The sequence below is a fragment of the Sander lucioperca genome, chromosome 10, assembly GCF_008315115.2.
Source record: "Sander lucioperca isolate FBNREF2018 chromosome 10, SLUC_FBN_1.2, whole genome shotgun sequence".
Classification (NCBI taxonomy): domain Eukaryota; kingdom Metazoa; phylum Chordata; class Actinopteri; order Perciformes; family Percidae; genus Sander; species Sander lucioperca.
Window position 1 is genome coordinate 5,450,696 of NC_050182.1, and position 18,549 is coordinate 5,469,244.

The following is an 18,549-nucleotide window of genomic DNA, read 5'->3' on the forward strand; positions in this document are numbered from 1 at the left end:
GAACATATTTCTAGTTTGTGTCTAATTTAATACAACATACTTACAATACATACTCATACTAAATACATTCTCATACAATTCAAATCAATCAATCAATCAATCAATCAATCAATCAATCAATCAATCAAGCTTTATTTGTCATTGCATGAATACAGTGTATTTAAAACAACAAAATTCAAAGTGCCGCTCCAGATCAGTGCTTTTAAAAAGATAAATAATTAGTAAAATATCTAAAATATGTAACAAACAAACACCCCCCATCCCCTACATACATTCTGCTCTCTCTTTTCTCTCTCCCACACACACTCACCCACCCACAATTGACTGACACCCTCCCATCCCTCCCAGACAACACACACCCTCCCGCACACATACCATGCTGTGATGCAAAAAGTGAGTACACTTTCAATGATTGGCCGGTAGAAGGACACCAGCAGCTTCTGTTCGAGATGGTTTTTCCTGAGAATTCTCAGGAAGTGTAGTCACTGCTGGGCCTTCTTTGTTATTTCTTTAATGTTTGTGGTCCAAGAGAGATCTTCAGAAATGTGTACTCCCAGAAATTTGAAAGCTGGAACCCTTTCCACACAGACGGCGTTCAGGTGGAGTGGGGCGTGGGCTGTGCTGTTTCGTCTGAAGTCTACGATGATCTCCTTGGTTTTTATTGTGTTCAGCAGTAGGTTCGTAGACCGATGCTGATCATGTTTGTACGGCTATATAAATCACGCACAATCTTTACTTTCAAACTTGAATCCTTCTACCAACTAATCCACTGGAATGGCCCATTTCAATTTAATTTCAAAGAAGTTTAACTGCAGTTACCATTCCCTGAACTCATGTTGGATTTAAACTGATAATCTTTTGTTTAGTATTGCCTGTTTACAGTACATAACCCACAGTGGAGATTCCACCCAGACCACAGCTACTTAAACCCAGTCAGGAAAATGTGTATCCAAATATTTAAAGTGTTAAAGTATTTCCCCTTAAAAGGCAGAGTTTCCTCTTTTCAATCCAATCCAATCCATTTTATTTATATAGCACATTTAAAAAACAACAGGTTTACAAAGTGCTGGACAAGAAATAAAACATAAAAAACACATATAAACACATAGAACAACATAAGACCACACAGTTCTCATGCTGGGTTAAAAGTCAGGGAATACTAGTGAGTTTTAAGACGGGATTTAAAAGATTCAAGGGTCGGGGCCAATTTGACCTGTGGAGGTAGCTCATTCCACAGTTTAGGCGCTGCAGCTGAAAAAAAAACCGTGAGGGGGTGTAAACTTGTAAGAGGTCTGAGATGTAGCCAGGTGCCAACCCATTCAGTGATTTAAAAACAAACAATAAAATCTTAAAATGTATTCTAAAATGGACCGGGAGCCAATGTAGCGAGGCCAGGACTGGTGTTATGTGTTCATGCTTGCGAGTTCCGGTTAAAAGACGAGCGGCTGAGTTTTGTATTAACTGTAAGCGTGAGAGAGAGGTTTGGTTAAAGCCAATGTAAAGTGCATTACAGTAGTCTAAACGAGTTGAAATAAAAGCATGAATCACATGCTCAAAGTGCTTACGAGATAAAACAGGTTTAATTTTAGATAAAAGCCTCAAGTGATAGAAACTTGATTTAACAACATTATTTATCTGTTTATCAAGTTTAAAACCATTGTCTATTTTCACACCCAGATTTGTGACTATGGGTTAGCATATTGTTGCAGGTAGCCCAGGTCAACGGGAAGAATATCATCTGCCCGACTGGGTCCAAACACAATGACCTCAGCTTTTTCTTCATTTAGATTTAAAAAGTTAGAAGCCATCCAGGCCTTAATATCTTTTAAACACTCTAGTTACGGTGGCCGACAGGGGCAGACGCCTTGCAACTTAAGAAAACACACGCAAATAGACAAAACACAAGCAAATTAAGAAAACAGGTCCGTGTACTTGGTGGCCAACGGATTTTCGTTTTGAAAGGAAAAAAACTAAAACGAAAAACGGCCAGTTTCCCAATTACCATTAGTAAATAGGAAAACAAAAAACGGAAAACAACCCATTATTCGTTTTTTGTTTTGATATTAAAAAACGGAAAACGAAAAACAATCTCGTTATCCGATTGTCTTTGATGTATTTGTAGATGGAACTCGGAAATTAAAATACGTGTGTATAAGTCGTATTCCTTAATTTTGCATTGGTATTTTTTTCGTGACCCGGAAGTTACTCCCGCCACGCCAAGACCCGCCCTTCAATAGCATTTATTGGCCAGTACCGCCTGTAAGATCCGTTCTGTGGATGCGCATAATTACGTAGTAGAAAACTAACAATGTCCCTGTGCGATTTGTAACTGTCGGTACACGATCCGTTCTGCCTGCACGATAGACTGTATATAAGTAACATGTGTCAACACTTTATGACCAAACATTACAACTTTTTTATTAAATCTTTTTTTATTAAATCTTTATTATACAATAGTCATAGCTACAAACATTCGAAACTTGTCACTGATCCAAAACCGTGTAGCGACATCGTTGTTGTGTTGTTTACGTTAATGTTTTTACCTTTAATACTTCGTTTTGACTAATAACCATAGACTGTCTATTATTAATGCAATGAAGTGTAAACGTACATAAGTGTCCTTTTGAAGATGGGATGACAGCTCTCCCAGCCACCACTGCTGTATACCACTATAGTAGCTACATGCTAACGGCAGTAAACACTATAGTAACTACATGCTAACGGTCATCTTAGCTGGCAATGTTGTTAAATTCTCCCCAATTCCGGGTCACATTCCTGCTGAAACATGTCCGATTGTGTAGTGCTTGGTCTGCGATTTTTGACGTTAGAAAGTGCTGCTTCGTTCCACTACAATCTAACGTTAGCATACTCATAGCTAACTATTGTAGCTGCATGCTAACGCGACATAGCGGAGCATATATAGCTAGCTATGTACGTATGTAGCAGGACTTTGTACCGTAAAAAATCACCAATAAAGTCTTCTAAACCAAATACTAAACAAATACAAATACAGTAAAGTGACCGGAATTAGGGGTGAAATGTCCAGCATTGAGCTACATAATAGTTTGCTAGGAGTATGCTGGTCTCTCACAGAGATCTCATTTGTAGCCCTGTTTTTACCTGATACTTTCATAAAAGTACAAACACATGAAGTGAGAGGTATACACATGCTTAAACTTTATTTAAAACATGGTTAACCTGAAGCAGGACGGAGTCATGACTTATAACACCAAAGCAAGGCTTCTAGCTCAGGCTAGCTAGCGTTAGCAAATTACCTTCAAAGTTGTAAAGAAATGACGAAACGTAAAATTTGAAGCCTTTATTTAATTTGCTACATGGTGTTGTACTGGATGGCCGGACGACCTCCGTATATCATTAACAGATACTTTAGGCAACTCCAGCAAACACCTTGTAAACTTCATCTTTGCCATCATAACGGTCTACTGTCAACCGGGAATGTCCAAACATCCTTATGCCAATGCGTGCATAGAGCTGTGAAGTTTGCCGGTGTTCGCGCAAGCGTAGAACTGATCAGGCAGTGCACAGAATGGATTTTACAGGCGGTACAGATCGGGTACTGACAAAGGAATAAGATTTATACACACATTTTAATTTCCGAGTTCCATCTACAAATACATCAAAGAAAATCGGATAACGAGATTGTTTTTCGTTTTCCGTTTTTTAATATCAAAACAAAAAACGAATAATGGGTTGTTTTCCGTTTTTTGTTTTCCTATTTACTAATGGTAATTGGGAAACTGGCCGTTTTTCATTTTTGTTTTTTTCCTTTCAAAACGAAAATCCGTTGGCCACCAAGTACACGGACCAAAACAACTTAATTAATTTGACAACACATGTGTAGCATTCAGCAAACGCACTGCAAATACACACAACACAACCAAATACATAAACGCACTGCAAATACACACAACACAACCAAATACATAAACGCACTGCAAATAAAAAACGATGCAAAAAGAAAAGCATGCAAACCCCGAAAAAAGAAGCGATGTAAAAAGAAAAACAACTTCATTAATTTGACAACACATGCGCGGCATTCAGCAAACGCACTGCAAATACCACAACACAACCAAATACATAAACGCACTGCAAATATGAAACGATGCAAAAAGAAAAGCACACAAACCCAGAAAACAAATGCAGCAAAAAAACACTGCATCCAGATTACACAAGTTCTCCAGACCTCTAGAGGGAGCAGCTAAGTGGAACAGCTGGATTTCCGACTGTTATTAACCGATATTAAATTCATATTATTATTATTATTATTAATAACATAATATATTATTAATATACAGTCTATGCTCCCGTCTCATGCACTCCCAGCTGGTGCTGTCCCCGAGCTTCGGCTTTTCAAAATAAAAGCTCACGTCTGGTCCGCTATGTCTTTGTACTTTGGTGTTTTGGATGTTTGTGAACTAAACAGTACGGCAATCATGCTAATAAATACAATAACTTTTTCAGCAGATGTCTTACAACATGATGGAGTTAGCAAAGCAGTTTTGTGTTTATATGTGCGAGCGGGATTTATTCAGTTTGATAAATCCCACGGTAAATTGGCTGGTTTACTAAACAGGGAGGGACTAGAAATCCTGTCTGTTTTTTGTATTTCAAGAGCGAATTGCTCCACAATATGAATACAGATTGATCACTTATTTTGTTGGTAACGTTGTTGTATAATCACAATATTACACTTGAGGAGGCCTATACTTCAGTAATTTCGGACCTCGAAATTAAACCCTCTCATGTGGCTTAAACAAACGTCAACGTTAAACACTGATGCAGTTTTAAATGTTTTATCACCACGGGTTTACAGACGTCTCTGCTGATTGAGTATCACCTGTGACCTGAGCCGAGACACACCCACCAAACCAGAGAAAACAGATCTCAAACATAGATTTAATATTTACAGTCTATGCAGTTTCTCTCTCTCTCTCTCTCTCTCTCTCTCTCTCTCTCTCTCTCTCTCTCTCTCGCTCTCTCTCTCTCCCTCCCTCCCTCTCTCCCCGTGGGGTCTAAAATCCAGCTGTTCCACTAGCTGCTCCCTCTAGAGGCCTGGAGAACTTCCGTTGTGTAATCTGGATGCAGCGTTTTTTTGTTGCATTTGTTTTCTGGGTTTGTGTGCTTTTCTTTTTGCATCGTTTCATATTTGCAGTGCGTTTATCTATTTGGTTGTGTTGTGTGTATTTGCAGTGCATTTATGTATTTGGTTGTGTTGTGATATTTGCAGTGCGTTTGCTGAATGCCGCGCATGTGTTGTCAAATTAATGAAGTTGTTCTTCTTTTTGCATCGCTTCTTTTTTCGGGGTTTGCGTGCTTTTCTTTTTGCATCGTTTTTTATTTGCAGTGCGTTTATGTATTTGGTTGTGTTGTGTGTATTTGCAGTGCGTTTGCTGAATGCTGCACATGTGTTGTCAAATTAATGAAGTTGTTTTCTTAATTTGCTTGTGTTTTGTCTATTTGCATGTGTTTTCGTAAGTTGCAGGGCGTCTGCCCCTGTCGGCCACCATATCTAGTAGAGGTATGAGGGAGTTGTTTTCACCTCTTTTGAGGGGAAGATATATTTGAGAGTCGCCCGCGTAGAAGTGATAGGAGATGCCATGTTTTCTAATTATGTTTCCTAGGGGGAGGAGATATAGGGAAAAGAGAAGTGGTCCAAGAATTGAGCCCTGTGGAACACCACAAAGAAGGGGGGGCAGTAGATGAACCAAAGTCCCCAAGCTTTACTGAAAAGCATCTCCCAGACAAATAGGACTTAAACCACTGCAAAGTAGTGTCCCTGATACCAACACAGTGCTCTAGATGGGAGATAAGAACTGCATGGTCAGCTGTATCAAATGCAGCAGTGAAGTCTAAAAGCACTAGTATGGTAGAATTGCCAGTGTCAATGGTTACTAAGAGGTCATTAAAAACTCTTAAAAGTGCAGTTTCAGTGCTGTGAAATGCTTTAAACCCAGATTGAAAAATCTCAAAAATTCCATGTACATCTAAAAAAGACTGCAGCTATAGAAGTACAGTCTTCTCTAAAATTGTTGAGATAAAAGGAAGCTTCGAGATAGATCTGTAATTGGATAAAACCGAGGAATCCAGATTTCTCTTTTTAATCAGGGGTTCCACAACTGCTTCTTTGACTTTGGAACGACACCTGCTGCCAAACTACTATTTATGATTTTTTGAACAATCGGGCCAATAGTCTCCCAGGCTTCCTTAAAGAGGTGAGGGGGCACAGTGTCAGTGGGACAATATGAGGGTTTTAGTTTTGTGACGATTTCAGTGAGATTTAAAAGCGACACAGGCTCAAACTGATTGAGGACAGTTGAGCAAGTGCTAACTATGCAATATGGGCTCTGATAGTGGCAACCTTGCCTAAAAAGAAGTTAAGAAAATGTAAAAGTTTAATAAAGAATCAATAGTTTTAAAAAGGACCAGAAGTTTATTAATATTTTGGGAGATAATGTCAGAAAATATCTTGTTTTTTCAGCTTTGACAGTTTTCTGATATTTTCTCCAGCTTTCCTTAAGGACTTCATATGATACATGGAGCTTGTCCTTTTTCCACCTGTGCTCAGCTCTCCTGCACACTCGTCTGGCCTCACGGGTGCCATCATTGAGCCATGGCTCAGATTTAGATCTGAGGCACCTAACTTTTTGCGGAGCAACAGTGTTAAGAATGTCGGCACAGGTGGAAATTAATAAAAGCAGAAGTAAACTGAGCAGCAGTGGAGGGCTTAAACACACGACACAGGCGCATAGGAGCAGGCAGTTTGAGACTATGAGAGGGCAGAGAAAGATCAAATAAGACAGGCATGTGATCAGAAACAAACAGCATTATGTACTTGGATATTAGAAATAGGCAACTCATAAGATAAAACAAGATATAAAGTGTGGCCATATTCCTGTGTCGGTCCAGTAACATGTTGTGAAAGATTAAAAGCATCAATCATATCTAAAAAGTCTCTAGCAAGTGGTTTTAAAGGACAGCAGACATGTATGTTAAAATCACCAGCAATTAAAGTCTTGTCATAATCTGTCATGATACCAGCCAGGAAATGGGAAAAGTCTTCTATAAAATGTTTTATATTTAGGCGGGCGGTAGATCACTGCACATAGTACCGGATCCGACCAACCTAATACAAACATGCTAAGTTCAAAAGAGGAAAAAGAAGAAGGTGACAGGGGCCTACAAAATAATCTCATCTTAAAAACTGTCGCTATTCCTCCTCGACGTCCAGTAGTCCTAGGAGAGTTGAAGAATGTACAGTTTGGAGGTGAAAGCTCAATGAGGGCATCGGACTCACCAGCACTTATCCAGGTTTCTGTCAAAAGGAGTATATCCACAGCATGTGTGGTGAAAAAATCCTTAAGGATAGATGTCTTGTTAATGACAGACCTAGCGTTGATCAAGGCACATCTAGTCGGCGAAATCGGGTTGTCAGCTGCGCTAGCTGATCCGCACAGTGGCTGAAGGTTGCGGAGGTTTACTCCACCATGGCCACCGGAGGCAAGGCGAGTAGGGGCGGAGGGCATGGCGCTCCTCATACGGGCCAACAACAGGTACTAGCCAGATGCCGACCGGAACGAGGGCACAACGAGAGACATGGCGGCGGTGATACTGGACATATTCCGGTGTGATGCAGGGAGGAAACCGAGCCAACTCAGGAGAGAGAGCTAGCCAAGATTTAATCTTGACCAGCCGGCCGCTGCGTGTTCCTCTGCCTTTGCGTCTCCGCGACAGTGAAGCCTCAGCACGGAACAGGTGAGCTGGGACACCTGCCAAGAGAGGAAGAGGAAGTCAATTTCATTTTTATTTTAATCTTGTTTGCACAAGATAAAAAAAAAATATCACCTAGATAATTAACTTGTTCCCACAAGTTATCTTGTGCTTACAAGACAAAAAAATATTACTTACGGCGCTTTAGGGCCTCCGTATCTAAAGCGACCCTCATCAGGAGGGATTTTTTTGTTACTTTGACATTTAAGGGTTAATGCCCAACGAGGTGTCCATTGTCAGGTATTAATGGACGACGGCGAGGCGATTCACGCCGAAGTCCATTAATACCTGACAATGGACACCTCGAAGGGCATTAACCCGCTTATACCATGGTCACTTGCAAAATAACATATTTTTAAAACAGTAGTTTATATTTTAATTAGTTTTACAATCAAAATCTAAAGTTTTTCTAAACAATAACTCAGTTTCCCTGGTTACGCCTGAGGGTTGAACTAATACCTGGAACAATCATTCCCATCCTATAAGGTTCTTATGCAATGCAAATGTTGTTCACTCCTCCAGTAAACAGGAAGGACCATAGATACGACTTGCCACCCTTAGCAACGGGAGATATTTATAGTCCGCTCAGCTTGTAGAACCCTTCAGCTTAGCTACGAGCCAGAAAGCTAACACTATGCTAGCAAGATCCAAAGTCAATAACATTGTGTACAGTTGGCAGTCAGTAAAAATAATTTGACAGTATGTTGAACAAGACAAGCTAGCTATCAGCCATGTCATTAACCCCAAAACAATACGACTTTTACGAACAATTTTATCTGCGATGTGTAACGTTACTGTCTGCTGCAGCCTGAAGTAGCAACATGAACAGCGAACGGGATGTGAGATAACGTTATTCACTGTGAAACAAAGTCAGTTCAGAGGGGCACAAAAAAACTTACTTCTTGCAGCTTGTGTATTAGCTCCATCCTGTGGTGTTCAGAGGGGCACTGAAGCACCTCACAGTGTTAAAATGAACAGATTCACATTTCCTTTTTGTTTTAATGTAGCACATTCATTTAGAACAGTAAACAGTCAGTTTCACCGGAACTCCTTTAGTAGGTCTCCTATAACACTTTTTATGGACACCCTGCAGCCAATCAGAATTGAGTATTCACCCAGACTATGGTATTTAAAAAAAGCCTTCAACCTTACAGCTAGAAAGGAGGAGGAAACCGTGTACGATGAAGTGAAGGGGCAGAGTAAAAAAGAAGAAACTGAAGAAACTGCTGAAACAAACAGTAAGTTACAAAATAACAAAAAAAATAATAAAAATGTACTACTGTTACTTATTTGGCAATAAATCCTTTTCTTATTCTCAGCAGGATCCTTGTTAGAAAAGAAAGCAAACAACAAACTTCTCCAGTATCAGCGGCTGGCCTGTTGTTTGGGGATTCTTTGTGTCATTCTGCTGTTGGGCATCATAGCAGTCATCGTCGTCTACCACTGTATGTATACTGAACAGGCAGTCCATGCATGAACTCACACTTAGACATGAGACAAACCTTAAAGAATAACAGTATTAGTTTTTGTCTGTAACCAATATTTGATATAAGTCATGAATTTGCAGCCTGGTCTCACAGAATTCTGTGAAATGATCAACAATGCCAAAGTAAAGTCAGTGAGAAGATGACGTAGCATTAAGAGCGACAACAGTAGCGAGTAGTATGAAAGCCCTAAAATCCGCTTAAGGAGGTTGGTTGGGGTGGTGGATGGGACAAACAACACAGGACTTTCACCCAGGAGACCGGGGACCGTGTCCTGCATGTCAGGATTCCTAAACCAACCGTCCCGTTGTTCTTTTCCTAAACCCAACCCGTTGTTCTTTTCCTAATATCAACCCGTCCGCTGTATACGGCCGTCCTGTTCTTCTTTTCCTAAACGCAAACTGTTTTTGTCCTGCCCACCTACAACCTTTTCCTTAACTTAAGGGGCAGTGTTCATTTCACGGAATTATTCCATGGGCCCATCAGGGAATTTTCGGCAATTCCGTGACATGGCCACAGATTTTGAGTTAAGGAGCCGTGTTCATTTCACAGAATTCTGTGAGATCAGGTTGGAATTTGCCACATTCAGAATAAAACAGAGGCCCCAATGAAAAAATACACATGCACTGTATGCATAAAAGGAATTTAATGTTAAGTCATATTCTATATTTTTTTTCTTGTCAACAAATCCCATGATCAGACCCAAACCAACAATAAATGTGTCTACTAACAATACAGTAGTGTGTGTATCAAAGCCTGATATATCAACCCGTTCTCAGTGTCGGATACCGACACGAAAAGCCACACTATGCTTGTTACATACACAGGGAAGTGCAGCAGCACTCAAACATGCAAAAGATTACAAATAAAAATATCACGGTGCAAATCCGCCATCATAATAGCAATGCGCCAAGGTACAAACATGCCTGGCTTTTAAAGGGAATGGGAGATGACACTCTGATTGGTTTATGGCATGTTACGCCCAAAAGACTTAATGAAGACACTAGTTAAAACCTTTTGAACCATGCGCCCGGCGCACGGACCCTTTTTTCCGCCGTCAAACTAGCAAAGTGGAGTTGGACACGCCCTAAACGCACCTGAGCCAGGCGCTTCGCGCTGTGCGCTTCGATCGTTAAAATAGAACCCTTAGAGTTGGTTTAGGTCTTTTCAAGGGACTTGTTGAAATCTTCTAAAAGGCTGGCAAATCTAGAGTGAGACAGGAAATGGTTTCCAAAGGTGAAAATGATTTGACAACAACAACAAATATTGCTTTATCACTATAATTAAGAAGCTAATTTTCATTTTGCAGTTGCTACATTAAGTCATCAGAGTGATGAAAGTGAGCTGATGGCTGCCAATCGCAACCTGACAAACCTCAACAACAAACTCCGCTTAGACAATGAAAAGACGATGAGGGACATCAACAATCTGACAGTCCAGCTGGGCAACCTGACAAACCTCAACAACAAACTCAGCTTAGACATTGAAAAGACGATGAGGGACAACAACAATCTGACAGTCCAGCTGGGCAACCTGACAAACCTCAACAACAAACTCAGTTTAGACATTGAAAAGACGATGAGGGACAACAACAATCTGACAGTCCAGCTGGGCAACCTGACAAACCTCAACAACAAACTCAGCTTAGACAATGAAAAGTTGAGGAGGGACAACAACAGTCTGACAGTCCAGTTGGGCAACCTGACACAAAACTATACTGTCTTAGAAAGTAAGATCGCAAACCTGACTGCAGACGTCCAGAACCTGACAACACAAAACCTGCAGCTGAACTCACGAAACCAGGAGCTGGAGACACAGAGGAAGAACTTAACAGAACGAATACAAGACATGGAGACAACCTGGAATAAACTCAACGTCAGTCGAGCTCAGTGGACCATTGATGCCTACTGCCCCAAAACAAATAACGGTATGTTCAGATACTATTAATTAGATCCAATAATAATATTAACATCACAATGCAGTAATGTTGTATATTGGTTGGTCTCTGTTGTTTCAGTGAGACAGTGTAAAGGTTGTCAGAATGGCTGGATACTCAGTGGGTCTAACTGCTATGTGTATCATAACGCTGGTACTCTTAATCGGAAAACCTGGGAAGAAGCTCGACAAGACTGCAGAGGAAAGGGTTCAGATTTGATTGTTGTACATAGTCAAGAGGAAAAGGTAATGAGAAAACTGTAGACATTTTTATGGGGGGGGGATTTGAATTTGATTTGACTGGCAAAACAGTTAAATATGGAGGAAATATTTATTCATAATTCAAATTGAAAGTCCAAAGAGAAATTGAAAGTCCAAAGAGAAAACAAAGCGAGATCAAATTAAAAATTTTATTATTTTTTTTAAATTTTCCATTGATCAAATTAAAAATATTATTATTTTTTTTAATTTTCCATTTGGCTTTTCCATTTGGATTTAATATTTGGCTTTTGAATTTCAATTTAACATTGGCTTTTAATTTGGATTTAATATTTGGCTTTTCGATTTCAATTTAACATTGGATTTTCATTTGGATTTAATATTTGGCTTTTGAATTTCCATTTAACATTGGCTTTTCATTTGGACTTGACACAGGTCAATGTAAATGAGGAGGCGTGGCCCAAAGGTTTAAAGGTTTAAAATGACCCATTTTTCAAATTTGGATATCGTTTCAAAATCGGAAATCAAATGAACGAAAAAGTACACTGGCTGTACAAAAGGCCGTCAATCAGGAGTGATTGTTGTGAGTACGTGTCGGAGAATAGCTCGGACACGCACCTCACACTGCGCGCACCACCCAGAGAAAAAAGTGAGAGAAAGAAAAAGGAGAGGTCGCAGTTCGGACGATGACTACCTGGTTGAGATTGTGTGTGTGTGTGTGTGTGTCCTCGAGATCTAACAACACACAAACACACGTAGCAGAGCTACCCACACCCATGTTTGTACTGTTGCTTAATTAAATAAAACATGAAAAGAGAGAAGTTGTCTCCGTCCGTGTTTTAAAACAGACACACCTGGGGCGAAGTTGGAAACCAAATTCAGCTTTAAATACAGTCCTAATCTAGTCCTCACTAACACGGGCCCAATTATAGTAACTACATGAAAACTTCACTGTTGTTGCATGAAATGTGGTTTGTGTTTAGCCTACATCATCAGTTTCTATCATGTGAAATAAGAGGATAAGCCAGCCTGGTGGCTAAGCTGCAGACAGATGCTCCTCAACAGTGAGCTCCCCAGCAGTCAGCTCCCCCTGCTGTTCATAAGGTGCCTCTGCACCCTTTTCGTTTCAGACCCTCCCACCAGCCTTTGGGCCACGCCTCCTCATTTACATTGACATGTGTCAAGTCGAAATGAAAAGCTAATGTTAAATGGAAATTCAAAAGCCAAATATTAAATCCAAATGAAAATCCAATGTTAAATTGAAATCGAAAAGCCAAATATTAAATCCAAATTAAAAGCCAATGTTAAATTGAAATTCAAAAGCCAAATATTAAATTCAAATGGAAAAGCCAAATGGAAAATTTAAAAAAATAATAATATTTTTTAATTTGATCAATGGAAAATTAAAAAAAAAAAAATAATATTTTTAATTTGATCTCGCTTTGTTTTCTCTTTGGACTTTCAATTTGAATTATGAATAAATATTTCCTCCATAGTTAATATATATTATTTATTAATTATATTAATATAATTTTTAAATTGAAATGTATTTTCTCCAGGTTTGAACACTGTGAGTCTGTAGATCACTGTATGATTATTAAGTTATAGTGTTTAAATATCTGATAACTGTTTCTCTGTTGTCAGACTGCACTCAATACATACAGCGTGGGTAGTTCAGGAACTGATGGATACTGGTTTGGCCTGAGAGCTGAAGGTGGGAGATGGAAGTGGATTGATGGAAGTAATCTGACTGAAAGGTAAGAGACACATTCCTAAACACTTTGAATCATAAAATCTATCAGCCTTGATCTAAACATCATGTTCTTCCCTCAGCTACTGGACACCACAACCTCCTCCTACTGCTACTGATGGTCAGTGTGGAATGTCTGTCCAGAACGTAGGATGGAGATCAGTGAACTGTACTGAGAAAAAACAATGGATCTGTAAAAAGAAGGCTTTATCTGTTTAAACACTGCAGTCAGACTCTGCATGATAATATCAACTGGCTTATAAATATCAAACTGTTAAGTCTTCTACTTCACAATTTAAACGTTTTTTTTTTTTTTTTTAATGAAAAAGGAACAGGACATGACTTTTATAGAAAAATGGAAAATAAATATTTACAGTGAATTATTTTGTAAAGCTGTTTGTGTGTCTCGGAATAAAAACAGACACTTAGATTTGAATACATTTAGATATTTGATTATATAGGTATGCTAATGTAAGTCTGTGAAACATACAGTGACTAGACTGAAGGGGCACTGTTATCATTGATACCTGTTGAATGAGCTTTTGTTCTGCTTTGTTAGAGATGTGATGATTATAATTTGTATATCAGCAGATTGATGACAGGGACAGACAGACTGCTCAGTCTCCTGTTTCCTATGTATCATTAACATATATTGTTGCTACTCATTGGCCAAAATGGGGGCACTGCATCACTTGTTCTCAACAGAATGTCCTCAGAGCTTTTTGCTTCAGCATGTTAGGAATATTAAAGTGTAAAATGTTTTCCATTTAGCTATCTAGAAGCAAATTCATGTTTTATTACATTGAATAAAAACGCTGCGACACATTGTTGTTATTGTCTTTTTCTTACATAATGCTGATTGAAACTATTTTCACCAATGTAGAACGAACAACATAATTCAGGAAGTTGCAACATCATTGAACAGGATGTGTGAGACAAGCAGATTGAAAGAAAAAATGACAATCACAACCATGAAGTGAATAAAATAGGGCACAACCTCAAATCAGACCATCACAGTGGAGCAGACGGCCTCCTAACAGCTCTCATACAGGACTGCAGCAGGACTTTAAACATTTGTTCAGGATGAACAGAAAACCACAGGAGGAAATTGGTACTTTAAAATATTCTAATTTTTATATGTTTGCATCTTATCTACTAGATATTTATATGTAACATGATGTTGTCTACATTCTTTGTGCGTTTTCAAATGTGAGATGTTTTTGATGCTTCACAACAGCACCAACAGGTTTTAAAATGTCCAAATACATCTCCAGTTCTGTCTTTTGCATTATGAGTTTTCCACTCAGCTCAACACATTGGGAATGATTTAATGTATTTTGTCTCAGAGTAAATCATGGAAAAAGCTGACAATGTATCAACTTAAGGAAACAGCAAATAGTGTATTTTAAAAAGGAGGATTTTAGGATTGTTGAATAATCTTGATGCTTTGAATGAAACTGATTTTACAATGTTAACAAAGATCATAAAATCCATATTTTCTCAACGTATTTGCCGTAAAACTGTATCTAAACATTTGTTTGATGTTGATCTTTCAGAGGAAATCGAGGAAGAAGCTAGCTATGTTAATGCACCAGTATGCACTGTGGATAAAGTGACAGCTCCTCCAGGTACATTTCACACATTTATGAGATATTTACAGATCTTTATTTATGTCACTTTTTGTCTGTGATGAAGTTTGGTGTGAATGTTTAAAAGCTTAATGTTTTCAAAGCACTTTTGACTGTATTAAAGGAAATACGTTAAATTTTCAGAAAGTCCATGTTACTAATGACACAGTTGGCTGTTAACTGAACTGCAGTCAACATCCTGTTGCTCGCACTCAATCGACATGAGCGAGCATCCTGGGCATCATCTGCCAAAACCGTGGCGTGACGTACACAAGACTGAACTGTCATGAGCCGGGGAATTAGAGGACCCAAAAGCAGAGATCAGGCAGGAGAAGTTTGAGCTCAAGGATTTATTAACAAAAAGGCAGAGTTCCAACCAACAAAGGGATCCAAAAAGGAGTAGGCAAACACAAGGTGCCTAAAGGAAGCAGGCAAAAACTAAAGTCCAGAATGATGGAAAAAAACAACAACAGGATCTCAAAAATGGGAACACAGAGACTGGGAAAAACTCACAGGAACAAAAGAACACAGGGAAGATTCCAAACACAGGCACACTGACTGAAACACACTGACAGGACGTAAAACGATCTGACAAGAGACAAAGGGAACACAGAGGCTAAATACACGAGGTAACGAGCAAATAAGGGACAGGTGATACAGCAGGTGAAACACATCAGGGCGGGGCAGGACAATCAGAAAAGATGGGAAAACACAGGAAGCAAAACTAGACAAGACAAGACAGAAAACAGACTATCAAAATAAAACAGGAACTAGAAATATACACAATCCTCAGAAAACACAATCAAAACAGGAAAACAGAAACCTACAATCCTCACAGAAACCTAAGAATAAACAATCAATGGAAAATACAGGAAACAGAAACATACAGACAGGCAACAGAAATATCCACAACCACAACATCAACTTTGTACTGTTACATCATTTATTGTTGGCTAAACACATTAACACAGTTTGTCATCATTTTTAAGTTAGTAACAATCTTGTTAGCTGTTGAAGTAATTTGGCGAACTAGCCAACTAACTAATCCACTCCGATAGACTGGACTCCTAAGACAGATACTGGTCCACCCTATACAGACCACACAGCCAAACACAAGAGGAGCAATCAAGCATAAACTGTCCAATGCAGTGAGGAATGCACAGACATGTATATTGGTTAAATGACGCAAGGGTCATCGCTTCAGGTCAAGACTCAGCAGTTTACTTAACATCTAAAGCCACCGACACATGATCCGCGGTAAAAAAAAAGCCTTGTGCTGGCCGTTCATTGTTTTCCTATAGGAAGAGTGGTGCTGCAAAACTAGACCGAGCGCTACCCTTGGCATCCTGCACCTCTCGGAATTGCCTCTGAGCGCTGGTTCAAAGTTCAAATTATTTCAACAACCACTTATCCCCGCACTTACAGTCCAGTCACATTTGGCCTCGTGAGAATGCCAACGATGGTCGTTCAGACTTGGCCTCGGGTGTCTCCAATGACCATAACGACAGGCTGTCATTATAACAGGCAGGAGTTACAACGAACAAAGTTGTATCAATCATCTTGACAACGACCCCACAGAGGCTTCAGTCAGAACTAAAGAAGTCTTTCGGATTGAAGACAAAACGCTTTCAAGATTTAACCCTTCCCTGGATAACTATGACCTGGATCACTGAGAGCCTTCACAGACTCTTAGATAGTATTTTGCTACTGATAATGTTAGCGAGCAAGAAAGCTATGGTTAGGCAGCTAATTGTAACTTATCTATGCTGCTAGTTTTTGGCATTGGTTGGTTCGTAACGTACGCTGAAGAATTAATTTGCAAATGCCAAGCTAGCCAATTTAAAAGCCAGTTCAGTCCCAGAAGTCTGGATGAATTAGCTGACGATGTCCACTCAAAACAGTATTTTCCTATGTTAGCTAGTTGGTAATTCGTCTGCGTTAGCAAACAAGCTAACATTGTTGGTAACTGTTGGCCCTGTAGGGAAACTGAAGAGAGGCAAGTCATTCTAAAGTGTGCATAAATGTCACATCCTTTGGATTTTCACATGGATGAATTAGCTGATAATAGCTGTTAGGTTCGGGGAATGTCTCTTAAGTTCACACATTGGCAATAAAACACAAATATTAAATTTCTTCACAATGTACCTTTAAATCAACATAAATTTAACTGAGTTCTTATTTTTCTCTCAGACCAGAGGTCTCTCTTCTTCACTCAGTCTTTTCCACTGATAGCAGTGTGTTGGCTGATACTGTTAGTCATCATGGGCCTTCGTATCCACTGTGAGTACCACTGTCTTAGCTTGTTGTTGGTAGTCCTTATTTAAAGGACAGGTTCACATTTTGTCAACTTTGTCAGATGCCCATATGTACATAGAAACAGTTATTGCTTGGTGTTATCCTTCCTCCTCTTCATACTGCTCCTGTGCAACGATGAAGACATGACTTTGGAAGATATTTAGACTACTTGAACCTCATGTTACTTTCAGATAAAGTTATGAATGTGTTTTATCACAGAAGTAGGACTGTGGACTTTGTCCCCTATCTCTTATATTGGAAGTACATTAGAAAGGGATCTCTTATTCTCCAGTATGAACTGGAGGAATGATCAGAACAAGAAAACCCAGTATCAATGTTCATATGGACATCTGACTATTGTTTAAAGATATATTTATAACATGTCAACCTATCATTTAATATCTAAAATGATCATGTAAATTGATTCTTTCGTTGTGTATTTCTATAATATAATTCTTACCTTCAAACAAAGTCTCAAAGCCGAACACTCTGTCGCTATAGTTACCTCTGTCGTTTCTGAAAATGACGCCAAGCTGAGGGCAGAAAACCAGCAGCTGACATCCCAAAACCAGCAGCTTAAGGCACGAAACCAGGAGCTGGAGACACAAATACGAAACATGACGACAACTGATGATTACTGCTCCAAAGAAAATAACGGTTTGTTAGGATCCAATTAATTAAGTCAAACAATAACCAATAGAAATAATATCACAGTGCAGTTGTTTATGGTTGGTGTCTGTAGGTTCAGAGAGACAGCGTAAAGCTTGTCAGGAGGACTGGTTACTCAACGAGTCTAACTGCTATGAGATTCATGATGCTGATCCTTCTAATCAGAAAACCTGGGAAGAAGCTCGAGCAAACTGCAGCGGATATAACGCAGATTTTGTTATTGTACACATTCAAGAGGAAAAGGTAATGAGAAATCTGTGGGAACTTTTGACAAAATTGTGAAAGTGAACTGTAGATCATGTTGTCTGATAACCGTTTCCCTCTTGTCAGGATATGATCAATGGTTACAGCTGGGGTAAACAAGATGAGAGTGGATACTGGATTGGCCTGAGAGTTGAAAATGGGAGATGGAAGTGGATTGATGGAAGTGATCTGGCTGTAGAGTAAGAGACACATTCCTAACACTTTGAATCATAAACTTGTATCAGCCTTGATCTAAAGGTCTTGTTCTTCCCTCAGCTTCTGGATAGGAACTCCCTTTGACGGTCAGTGTGCAGTTTCTGTCCAGGGTGTAGGATGGAGATCAGTGAGCTGTGCTGACAGAAAACGATGGATCTGCAAAAAGAAGTCTTTATGTGTTTAAACACTGCAGTCATATTCTGCATAATAATATCAACTGGCTTATAATTATGAAAACTTTCAAAGCTGTATGTGTGTGTCTGAAAAAACAGACACACAGATATTGGATTATAGAGGTATGGTGTGTCTGACTACTGACACC

General features: G+C 39.3%; 2 protein-coding genes and 1 long non-coding RNA gene across 3 annotated transcripts in view; 2 read left to right on the forward strand and 1 right to left on the reverse strand.

Annotated features, from left to right (window-relative positions):
* Positions 1-8,993, reverse strand: part of LOC118496028 — a 112,701-nt gene extending 103,708 nt beyond the window's left edge. Inside the window, exon 1 of the long non-coding RNA XR_004898488.1 lies at positions 8,941-8,993. This is a non-coding gene — a long non-coding RNA (uncharacterized LOC118496028). The remainder of the gene's footprint in view (positions 1-8,940) is intronic.
* Positions 1-18,549, forward strand: part of LOC118496018 (CD209 antigen-like protein C) — a 331,629-nt gene that overhangs the window by 175,520 nt on the left and 137,560 nt on the right. The gene's annotated exons all lie outside the window — the stretch shown is intronic.
* LOC116064743 (CD209 antigen-like protein C) overlaps positions 1-18,549 on the forward strand; it is a 98,966-nt gene that overhangs the window by 64,798 nt on the left and 15,619 nt on the right. Inside the window, exon 7 of the mRNA XM_036006036.1 lies at positions 10,987-11,199. Coding sequence (XP_035861929.1) covers positions 10,987-11,199 — 213 coding nt within the window. The remainder of the gene's footprint in view (positions 1-10,986; positions 11,200-18,549) is intronic.